Source organism: Chenopodium quinoa, unplaced genomic scaffold (genome assembly GCF_001683475.1).
Source record: "Chenopodium quinoa cultivar QQ74 unplaced genomic scaffold, ASM168347v1, whole genome shotgun sequence".
NCBI lineage: Eukaryota > Viridiplantae > Streptophyta > Magnoliopsida > Caryophyllales > Amaranthaceae > Chenopodium > Chenopodium quinoa.
In genome coordinates this window covers 436,612-449,155 of record NW_018742933.1, presented here as the reverse complement: position 1 = coordinate 449,155, position 12,544 = coordinate 436,612, and the positions used below count along the sequence as shown (strand labels likewise).

General features: G+C 38.1%; 1 protein-coding gene across 1 annotated transcript; it reads left to right on the top strand.

The window, feature by feature from the left end:
* Nucleotides 1–10,923: 10,923 nt before the first annotated feature.
* Nucleotides 10,924–11,898, top strand: LOC110728415. Its single transcript, XM_021908069.1, has one exon. The coding sequence runs from the start codon at nucleotides 10,924–10,926 to the stop codon at nucleotides 11,896–11,898; it is 975 nt and encodes a 324-aa protein (XP_021763761.1).
* Nucleotides 11,899–12,544: the final 646 nt, after the last annotated feature.

Below are 12,544 nucleotides of genomic sequence, written 5' to 3'. Positions count from 1 at the left end.
GAAAATTCCAAAAAGATTTTGTTTCTATCAAGGCAAATTTGCAATGTGTTTTGTTTTGTTCTTACTTTTGACATAATACGCTTGGACTTGTATTCTTGAATGTCTTTATTCCTAAATTATAAAGGTATGCACGGTTTGAGAATGTGTTAGGTTGACTCTAGGATATGATATGCTAAGGTAGTTGTTAAGAACTTTGAGACCATGAAGCCCTAGTTCACTTGCTTGTGGTAAGATGGAGTTGCTCTCTATGGTGGATATGAAATCAAGAGTTAGTTATTGCTATCCCTAGTGAAGTAAATTGTTCAAGCCTTCATCATACTTTGTTGAGCGGCATATTTGGATCCTTGGCTATTGCATTCTCGTATCTAGAACTTGATTTTTAGCTCCCAAGATCGCGACCGTGCCACTTTAGGGGATGACAAAGGAATTTCTCTTTTTATAGGATAGATTTTCTATTTTTGAGTTTAGTTTATATTTGCCCCTCTTGCTAGCCCATTTGAGCCATATACATTCTTTTCTCTAACCTTAATACAAGCCTTCCAGCCTTAGTTTCACTTTAAATCCTACCTTTAGTTTGTGAAGCAATTTTGTTTTGGAGCTTGTTTTATTGTTTATGGTGCAAGTTTAGAATTATAAGTTCGTTTGCAAAGCAAGTATGTGTTGTATATAATTTTTTGCATAAAACCAAATACATTTTGAGAAAAAGCCGTCCAAAGTTAAAAGAGGCAAGGACATTTAAAAAAAAAAAAAAAAAAAAAGCTTGGAAAAAGGAATTATTGAAAAAAAAAAAGGTAAAGAAGAATGTAAAGCACAAAAAAAAGGGTTTTGTTATTGTTGTTCTCCCTGTTTTTGTTATTTTGTGTTAAATAAGCTTGGGGGAAAGTTATTTAATAAGCATACTTGGCACTTTTGTTTTGGAATCGTTTGGATCTTGTGGAAGAAGTTCCACCCGTGCTTCACATAGGTTTACCACCAATTTCAAGAGTTCTCCACACCTTTACTCTCCTAGCTTATATGTTAATACCTTGAAAGTCCTTTTGATCCTAGAGGGTTAAGTCATTCAATGATGGCGGGAAATAGGAATCAAGCCTATAGAGCGAGTTTGCATAGCCAAGATGTCGGGTAACCTTCTCTACGTTTTTAATTTCTTATTTATTTTCCGGTTTCTTCGTGGAATCATGAGAAGCTAACTTGAAAGTGGATTTGAAACTAGTAGAGAGAGCGTGGTTTGATTGGTTGAAACAAAAGGTGGAATGTGTTTCCTTTAGTTCTCTATGCTTAGCATATGTTATGTTTCAATCAACCTTGGACATCTTAGAACGTGCATACCTTTATTATTTTAGAAAGATTGACATTCATTAGTGTTTGTTCCATCATAAAAGTCCACTCTAGAACGCTTGTAACTTTTCTCTTACTTCGATTTATTTTATTTTATTTATTTATTGCCTTGCCTTGATTTTTGTCAAGAGTTATGGGTTAAACTCTTAGGACACCCTTACGAGAGCTTACTCGTCCTCTAGAGCGATCTATGGGGTTTAAAGTGCTTGATGCATGCGCTAAATGCATTCGTGATTCCTACGAAAGTGAGTTAGTGTATATTCTTTCTCTTCTAGTTTTATTTTATTTTATTGTTTTTTTTTAAAAAAAATATACATCGTTTTCCGTTGTGTTTGTTTTGTTTTGCTCGAGGATGAGCAAAATTTAAGCTTGGGGGTGTTTGATGAGTGACATTTATGTTACCCTTAGGGGTAGTGTATTGGTCTCTTTTCTCCTGTTTTTCTTAGGTTTTCTACCTCTTTTCTCCTCTTATGGCTTCCTTTTCTTTTATGGATGAAAAGTATGCTTATTTGCGCTTGTTTTGATAATCTTTATGCATAATTTTATCATCCCCATGCTCTCGTGATCTTTGCTATCTTTTGCAGGTTCCATGACGGTCCTAAGCACGGTAGGAGGCCCCTTGGCCAAGTATGGAGGCATGGACAAAGACAAGAGGAGCAAAAGGGAATAAGAGGAAGCAAGAAGAGGAAGTTCAAGAGGAGGTGTGGCCGAACCTCTAAGAGGTTCGGTCGAACCAAGGTGTGGTCAAACTTTTGAAAAGTTCGACCGAACCTCCAAGGCAGTTTCAACCAAGTTTTCAGTATGTTTACAGGAGGGGTCGAACCAGGAAAGTTCGACCAAACAAGGATCAGGGAGGTTCGACCGAACCTACCCTGAGTCCGACCGAACCTACCCAGAGTTCGGTCGGGACTTTTCCCGTTTCAGCTGACTTTTTGCGGAGCTTCCTAAGCAATTTTGTAAGGGGTATAAATAGTTTTTTTTTGCTCATTAAAGAAAAGAGATTTTTCAGTTTAGGAGAGATTTTAGGTTAGTTTTAGGTTTTAGAGAGAGAAACTCTCAAAATTTTAGAGAGAGAAAGTGAGGAGCACAATGGTTTTCATGGATTTTGGATAATCAAATGATGAATTTGAAGATCTCCACCTTATATCAATGAGCATTTCTTACTTTCTCTTCTCTTATTGCTTTATTTAGTTGCTTTCATTATGCTTGAGTAGTTTCCCTTCTACTAGGTGTTGAGTGAGACTTTGTAATGATTATTTGAGTTATTTGAGATAAATTTGATGATAATTGTGTGATTAAATTGATTGAATTGATGTTGGCATGTTGTTTGTTTTAGATTGGATTGATCTCCCATGATAGCACACTTAATTGCATATTGGTTTTAGTTTGACAAGGGATTGTGAATTAGAATTGATATATTTGATTGCATTTTGGGTAATTTTCTTCTATGCACCTAGTCAATGAGGGATCTAGGCTAGGAATTTGAGAGATTACTTTTGAGTGTAGTTAATTCCCATTTTAATTCTTTCTTTGCATGATTGATTATCAAATCGATTCCCATTAACTTGTTAATTGTTCAAAGTGGATCTTTTCCCCTAGTAGACTTTATCATACCTTGTTCTTTATATGTGTTTTAGTGTAGTTGTAGTGTCCTTTATCCGTAAATCGACTTCGGCATAGCTTAGGCATTAGATTAAGAACAATCTAGCATTACCGTTCCTTGTGGTTCGACTCCGAACTTACCACTAGACTTATTTAGGGGTTAGTTTAGGATTATAATAAATTTTGTTTGGCCGTGAGGAGGTTAGTCAACGACATAATTTCCCCACGCTCAGTAGGGTCTTCTGAGAAAAATTGGATTAACCTCCTCACACGAGATGAACGAGAACTTTGAGGAGGCAAATTGAGATCCATGGGAAATATTCCTATATAATAAAAACGGGTTTTTTTGATGAGTTTTTTTTTTTCGTGTAGTTTAAGGAGGGATACGGTTACATTATGTGTAAGGTAAGTGATGAACTTATATATAGGCTAGAGTTTGTACTGGACCCACCGATAGCGTGTCACGAAATTCAAGACATAAGGAGATAACAAACAAAATCTCCAAACTTCTAACACAAGCTAGAGGAAAACCTATGAATCCCGACAAAACCTCTTTTTTTAGGAAAAGGGGAATCTTTTCAAATAAGTTTATATAATCATATTAATTGGTATTTTAGGTGTTCATCTCTTAGTTAAATATTCATTAGTCGTATTTTTTTATGTTTATTTGTTACAATCATGAATACTAACATCTTTCCTTTTTTCCTTTCTTATCACATTATCATGTCATTTTCGTTAACAGGAGTTCTATATGGATCCGTACTGGATCTAGACTTATTCGCCAAGCCTCTTTTAATTGTAGAAGATCTCTTTCTGCAGAGTTCTCCCCTTGCCCAATATCAGTCATATTCTCCTCTCCTAGCTGTAGTAGCATGGCTGGAACTTCAAACAATGAGCAACAATATTCGAGCTTCAGCTTAGATCCTTTCGTGTAACTTAAGGGAATGATGCAAGCCATAATCGAACGACAAGATACTATAGAGAAAACTGTGGTAAATTTCATAAAACAAAACACAGATGCATCCTAATGTGCCAGAATCGGAGGTAGCCTCACCATTCCCACTAGAAGTTGGAAACAATGACTGGGAAATTCCCACCAAGATTGAAGAGGAAATGACCAGGATGAAAGAAGTGTTGAAAGGTATCACTCAGGCCGAACCATGGATGGACATCCATGGGCTAACTCTCTTTCCTAAAGCGCGCCTCCCATATGGTTTTAAGATGCATGTTCTTTCACACTTTGACGGAACAGGAAGTCCTACCAACTTCTTAAAACTCTATGTTGGCGCTATGAGCCCTTGGGGTGTAGATGAACCATTGATGGCTCAGTTATTTCAACAATATCTTGATGGAGCTGCTTCACATTGGTTTTTGAATCTGGAAAATTCAAAGAAATCCACTTGGGCCGACATAGTGAGAGAGTTTTCCAACCAATATAAATACAATGAGGAAATTGATATCACGAGAAGGGATTTGGAGACAACTTCACAAAATATTAATGAAATATTTTCTTCCTTCATTACTAGATGGAGAAATAAAGCAGCTAAAATGATAAATAGGCCGAATGAAGAAGAGCAATTGCAGATGATTGTGAAAAATCTCCTTCCTATATATCAAAAGCAGATGGCATATCAATACTTCCCCTCTTTTAAAGCTCTTATCTCAACTGGGTCATTGGTTGAAGACGCCATAAAGAAGGGAGAGATCAAGAAGGAATACTTTAACAATGGCAACTCATATAGTTCAAGTTTCGGGGCTAATAAGAAGATCACCATTAATGATGCATTTGCTTCAAAGCCTACCAACATGATATACAACATTGGGGCCACCTCGACATTTCAAATCCGACCCCAAAGAGAATTCACTCCTTTAAATATGACATATGACCAGGCATTCTCCAAACTAAAAAAGACCAATCTCATCCAACCTTTGAACCCAAGACCTCCACCAAGGAACCCGCCACCAACGTACAACCCAAACAAACATTGTGAATTTCATCAAGGAGCCAGGCACGACATTGAAAGTTGTACGACATTCAAGCATCGACTACAAGACTTGATAGATGGTGGAAGGCTCTCTGTTGGAACCTTAGCCAACAAACCAAATAATACGCAACCTAGCATCACAGATAACCCCCTTCCAAATCACAAACCCCCTACCTCCATAAATGCCATCTCTACCTACACAAATGATTTTGACCCAACCCAATTGATCACCAGAAATGAATCTTGTGAATGTGAAGCACCAGTGACTGAAATAGGTAGTTGTCTAGATAATGGACTTGCTTCCCATAGAATCATCAAGATAAGGGGTCACGACTATACCCTCTGCAAGGATCCTTTTGCTATGATGTGTGCGGCTATAGATTACGATAATGCATACTTTATATTGGACCGTGAGGAAGATGAAGATGCGACATCTATAATGGCTATTGTTGAAAGAAACACGGGAGCTTATTTCTCCACTCCAAACAATTATAGGCACCCTATATGCCTTGATGACCTTAGTGATGATGAAGTAGTGGAAGTATCCCATTTAACTCGAGTAGGTCGACACTTAAAGCCCTCTTACCTTGAAGAAGATAATCCATTAGATGCTTTACGAAGAAAAGAAAAAGGGAAAGAACTAATGGTAGATGAAGTCAACATAGAAGATGATGCTTCAAGCGAATGAAGGAGGTCAATGCTAATGTTTCTATATGGAAGTTGCTTATGCACTCGCAACCTTATCGAAGCGCGGTCCTTAAGCATTTGAATGAAGCTTTGGTTGACCCCTCTATTACTCCAGATCAGATTGTAGGCCTTATTCATGGTGTAGACCGTACTCTCATGTTCACGGACGAAGATCTCCCTGAAGTTTCAAACCATAATAATTCATTACACATCACTGTTCGATGCAATGTATGGACGATACCTAGAGTTCTTGTGGATAACGGATCTGCAATCAATGTATGTCCCTATCGAGTGCTCACTAAGATTGGTTAATCAAAAGATGATTTGGCACCATCAAGACAAGTGGTTCGAGCCTATGACAACGCCACCAAAGAAGTTTTGGGTTCCATCAAATTACTTATATAATATGACCCAATGGCTAGGAAAGTAGACTTCACAGTGATTGACATCAAAGCATGCTTTAACTTCTTTCTAGGAAGACCTTGGTTACATCAAAACAAGGTTGTAGCCTCAACGTTACATTAAAAAGTGAAAGTAATGACCGATCAAGGAGCGGTAACCATCCCTGGAGATCCAGATATCATGAACATCTCACCTATCGGGAAATCTGTGCTACACCTAGATGAAGAAGAAGGGAGTCGCTTGGATGGTTTTAATGTATTTTGCATTCAAAGTGGTGGGTGGATAGAGGTATCTGATGAGGATAGTAATGAAGAACCAGAGGACCCAATTGAGATTTCAGAAGAAGGCGATGAACCTCTGTATCAAGAAAAGGAAGAAGAACCTAGAACCCCAGAGGACAGAATTAACAATGAGCAACAAGAACGAGAAGGAGAGTCGTGGACTAGCAGCGATAGTCATGCAAATAGCAATGACGCATGCGATGACTTTGATTTAGATTTTGATGTTCCAATGTTTAGAGTGCCAATTTTCCTAGAAAAATTAATTTTGTTTCCGGGCTATAAACATGAACCAAGATATCAAGATCTACCAAAATTAGAAAAATTTGATGGCACAGGTGACCCAATGATCCATCTCTGTAAGTTCGTTAATGTCCTTGCTCCCTTGGATGTCCCAGAAGAACACCTCCCTACATTATTTGATCGTAGCTTGGAAGGCGCAGCGTTATCTTGGTATTACAGTTTTGAACACATTGGTGAAGCAACTTGGAATGAGATATCACAAGCTTTTGTTAATTGGGCTTATAATTTTAGTTAAACGGACCCTCAGAAATTGGTCTTAGTCACAACCCTACAGACAAATCAAGAAACTTTCTCCCACTTCAGCTCTCGATGTTCTGTTGTACGATCCATGCTTCGAAATCCTATCACAGATAAAGAGTTTATGCTCATCATGCTTAAGAACCTTAATGATTTCTATTACCGTCAAATGGTTACAATGAGATACAATATTCTTGGGCATATGAAACAACATGGGTTCGATATCGACACATACAAATTACTAGACCATAGACCAAGGATCAATCCATGTGCCGAAACATCTAACAGAAGATCATTTACAGAAATTAATGAGCCTCTAAGTGCGGTGTATCGTCGTTTGCACAGGCAAGGCCTTATAAGAACAAAGGGATACGTATGTGCAATCCCGCCACCTGAAGTAAATACGGAGAGATACTGTCGTTATTGCAGTCAGTTTGGCCATACAACTGATTCATGTTTTGATCTTCGATGCTCTATCCAAGACCTCATTGATCGTAGGATAATCGACCCAATCCACACAAGGCCTAGGACTGGACACAATCTTGTGCTACGTTTTTCATCGCAACAATGGTCGTCTCAATCTGCAATCTTTCGAGGATTACTCGATGAAGGCGCTATTAAACCACTTCCTCGACGATCTGGAGCCAGCCCTATAGGAGTAGACCTCCACAAATATTGTCATTATCACCAACTTCACTGTCATGACACCGATGGATGTCACGCTCTTCGCTTGCACATCAAACATATCACCAAGATATCACATTTGAGTCGTAAAAGGTCAATATCCATTAATGTCTTATCAACTTCTAATGATGAAGAGGACCCTACGAATCTCATGACATACGATCCTCTAAGTGAAGAAATGGGACGGATGAATGTGAATGAACGGTTATCTCCAGCACCACAATCCGATGGATCATCCAGTGATGAAGAACCCTTTTGGATGTAAGATGAGGAATTTGCCGTGACTGCGGATGGAGAAGATACATCCGCAACAAAAGTAGCTTCTATTCAATCAATCATGGAGCCACATATCTTTCTAAGACGGATCGACAACGAAACCAAGAAAGCATGTACTCAAGTATGTAAAGCATGGGCTAGATGGTTGTATAAAATGAAGCAGGATGGTTATGATGAAGAACCTAGCGAAGGTTCAGGACATTAACAAAGAAATAATCATGATCCACACTTCTGTTCATTCTTAGCCAACCTCGTATAAACGCAAATTCTAGAAAAACCCAAAAAAAAACCAAAAAATAGAAAAACCCACAAAAAAACCAAAAAAATAGAAAAACCCACAAAAAACCAAAAAATAAGAAAAACCCACAACAAGAAAAACCGAAAATAGAAAAACCCACACCACAAAAAAAAAATCAAAAAAATAAAAAATCCACAAAAATGCCTCCTTTTACTACCCTAAGAACTACGTGCAGCTTGATCCCCCTTGGCACACTATAACACTGAAACTCCTATAATCACCATACCCTTCATTACTTTCTTTTCTCACCACGCCATTGGGGGTACGTAGGCAACTCAGGCATGAGTTTAGCTGCTTAAACACAAAACCAACCTTCCACTTTATATGTGTATTGCAAACAAAATAGAGATTATGCAGAATTTGGACTCGTACAAGGTACAAGGAGATACGCAAGCACGTAAGAAAATTGTTGAGTTTCTTGACATCCACCGAAGAAAATTATTAAAGGGATACAGGCCCATGTTCTACATCTTTGTCCTTTATTTTATTTTTTTTCAAAGTTGGTATAACATGAGAGATGAACACCTATAAACCCTTTTGTTAACCCAGATCACTTCCCCTTATTGATTAATCATAATACATCTCCGTGTTTACATACCAAAATGGTTTCAGTAGCATGGCTGAATGTCAAACAATGAGTGAGTTCTAACATCTTGGGTACCTTGTATGTAAAGAAGCATCTAATCTAACACCTTAATCAACGGCCCTTACTGACCTTTTCTTTCCTTTATCAAAACGCCATTTACTTTTTTTTCCAAACAAAAAATTCATATATATGCATTTCTTAAGTTTCTTTTTTTTAAAAAAAAAAAATTCTTATTTGGCATATGAATTTGCATGATTCATACATATCTTTTCTTTCCAACTTTGGTTGAATTTAATACCCCTTGTATAGGTAACTACCCAGGATAAACAGATGTCTGATTTGGAAGCCTTCTCTTTACAAATATGACCAATCCCTCTCAACAAACAAATCTTTCAGGCCGACTAGAAAATCCCATCCTAAAAAACCAAGGTTAAATGCCCCAGCCACTTACTAAGGGTCTACAATTAATGATGAAAATGGGTTATATACCTGGTCAAGGTTTAGGTCGAAACAGTGAAGGAAGGAGGGACCCTATCCCCATCATTGACAAGAAGAATCCCCATGGTTTAGGATATGATCCTAGCCACGACTTTCACACTCACAAAAGATCATCTTTAACACTCAATGGACAGTTCGTTTTAAAAAATGATACCGAGCCATACCATGAATTCCCTGAGCCGTGGTATGACTTCGCCTCACAAAAAATACTCCCCGGACTGGAAATCTTCTTCGCTGAGGCTAGAGACGAGGATGTGGTAGAAAAGTGGTTTTACGAGAAGCCGAAACAAAAGGAATACATTGATTGGATAGAGTACTTGAAGCATGGTGTTCTGAGAAATTTATTTTCTACAAAATTTGGAGATATTGAAGGCATATATCCATTATCACTCATAGTACCAGTTGAGGGTGATGTTCAACTCCAAATGAAAACCGAAAAGACTCAAAACCAACCCAACCTAAAAGACCCTTCCTTTAAACTTTTTTCAAAAACGAATGAGATTCATTTCTCCCACTCAGATGGCTATGAAACGGATAGTTCTTCATCCATCCAACTTTCCCTCTACACACAATCTGACTTTTCTGATCATGAAGACTTTGAAGCTCTTGTAGAATCTAAACATGTTTGTATGCAAGAAATTAATGTTGATTATCATGAGTTATTTGACAATAAATCTTTCAATGAGCCTAAATCATGCATGGCACCTATAGAAGAGTCCATAGTCATAGATATAGTCATAGAAGGTGACATAAGAGAGGTTAAATTAGGATCTTCCCTCTCCCCTGAAGAACAAGTTGCATTCATTTCATTACTTAAAGACTATGTAGATGTGTTTGCATGGTCATACGCCGATATTCCAAGTGTGGACCGTAACATAGATAAACATCGTATTCCTGTCTATCCAGACAGCAAGCTAAAACAACAAAAGTTGCGAAGAATGAAGCCAGAAGTCAGTCTTAAGGTCAAAGAGGAGATCTAGAAGCAGCTTGATGCAAAATTCATTCGACCAATTAAACACCCCGAATGGTTGGCTAATGTGGTGATAGTTCCCAAAAAGGAAGGAAAGGTTCGAGTATGCATAGACTTCAGAGATTTAAATGCAGCATCACCAAAAGATTATTTCCCACTGCCCCACATAGATGTCTTGGTGGATAGTACTGCGGGACATGCAATGTTCTCATTCATGGATGGTTTTTCAGGCTATAATCAAATACTGATGGCGATGGACGATACACCAAAAACATCGTTTATTACCCCATGGGGGACATTTTGCTACCAAGCGATGCCCTTCGGACTAAAAAAATGCTGGGGCTACTTATCAACGTGCTGCAACAACCATCCTACATGACCTCATTCATAACACTGTTGAAGTGTATGTGGATGATATGATTGTTAAAAGCCATGACCGTATGGAACACTTATCGGCATTGAAGTCTTTCTTCGATAGAATTCGGAAATACAACTTAAGATTAAACCCCCAGAAATGTGTGTTTGGGGTAACTTCCGGAAAACTTCTAGGATTTATTGTAAGTCAAAAAGGAATCAAGGTTGATTCAGATAAGGTTAAGGCTATTAAGTAATTGCCTCCTCCAAAGAATGAAAAAGAAATAAGAGGTTTTTTGGGAAGAATTCAGTACATCAGTAGGTTCATATCACAACTTACGACTAGATGTGAACCAATCTTCAAACTTCTTCGGAAAAATGTGCCAAAAAAGTGGAATGATGAGTGTCAAGCTTCATTTGATTCAATGAAAAATTATCTTTCTAATCCTCCAGTTTTGATGCCACCCAAGTCCGGGGAACCTTTGCTCTTGTACCTTACAGTGACAGAAACTGCCACGGGTGGATTTTTGGCGCAATATCAAGAAGGTACCAAGAAAGAAATTGCTATTTATTATCTAAGCAAAAATTTCTTAGAATATGAGACTAGATATACTCCCCTAGAAAGGGCATGCATCGCTCTAATCTACGCGACAAAAAAGCTCCGACATTATCTACAAGCTCATACAACATTCCTTATCTCAAGATTAGACCCTATCAAATATATCTTTGAGAAACCTATTCTGAGTGAAAGATTTGCGAGATGGCATGCTATTCTCTCAGAATTCGATATTCAATGTGTTAGTCAAAAATCTGTTAAAGGGAGAGCCATATCTGAAGCGTTAGCTGATGGGCCTATATCAGGAGATGAATTCGATAATGACTTTCCGGATGAACATTTATTCAATATCAATACATCACAATGGAAGATGTACTTTGATGGAGCATCTAATAGAAGGGGGAATGGTGCAGGTGTGTTACTTATTGATCCACATGGAGTTCATATTCCCTTTTCAATAAAACTTAGTTTTCCAACAACCAATAACACCGCTGAATATGAAGCTTGCATCTACGGTGTAAAGGCAGCCTTAGCAGCAGGGGCAAGAAATCTTATAGTGTATGGTGATTCAAACCTCATTATATCTCAGACAATTGGAGTGTGGAGGGTTCGAGATGAAAGGTTGCAAATGTATACTGACCATCTCCAACAACTTATCCCCTGCTTTGAGGAAATCGATTTCAAACATCTCCCTCAAGAACAAAATAGATTCACTGACGTGCTAGCAAATCTGGCAGTAAATTTAACCTGGGAAGATAACGTTAAAGTTCGGTTTGTAACTGTAGAAGAAAAAAGTTCCCCAGTGATCATGGATGAAGAAATGATCACATCATTAACTATATGAGACGAAGAGGACGCTTGGTATAGCGACATAAAAAATTTCTTGGCCACTCGGGAATATCCCGAAGGGAGTCATAAAAAAGATCAACTTGCAATTCGAAGGCTAGCCGCTCACTTTGTGATATTAAAAGATCAATTGTATCATAAAGGTTTTGATGGAACCTTGCAACTATGTATTCATGGTGAACAAGTCTGAAAGATCATGGGAGAAATCCATGGAGGAGAATGCGGACCACATATGAACGGACGAATGTTGGCTCGTAAGATTTTGCGAGCCGGGTATTATTGGACCACCTTGGAGACAGATTGCATACACTTTGTAAGGACTTGTAAGAAGTGTCAAATCTTTGCAAATCTCAACCATATGCCACCCGTCTCACTACATAATCTCACTTCACCGTGGCCATTCTCAAGTTGGGGCATCGACATCATTGGACAAATTCATCCGAAAGCTTTAAATGGGCATCAATACATTTTAGTAGCGATTAATTATTTTTCAAAATGGATTGAAGAAGCATCATTTTCCAAATTAGGTGCAAAACAAGTCTCGAAATTTGTGATAAACAACATTATTTGTCGCTATAGAGTACCTTTTGAAATGATTTCGGACAATGGGTCGCAATTCGAGGGGCAATTGAAAGAAACTCTTG

What these genes read in the sequence shown, in the direction of transcription:
- LOC110728415 (XM_021908069.1), top strand. Translation starts at nt 10,924, where the DNA reads ATGAAAAATTATCTTTCTAATCCTCCAGTTTTGATGCCACCCAAGTCC.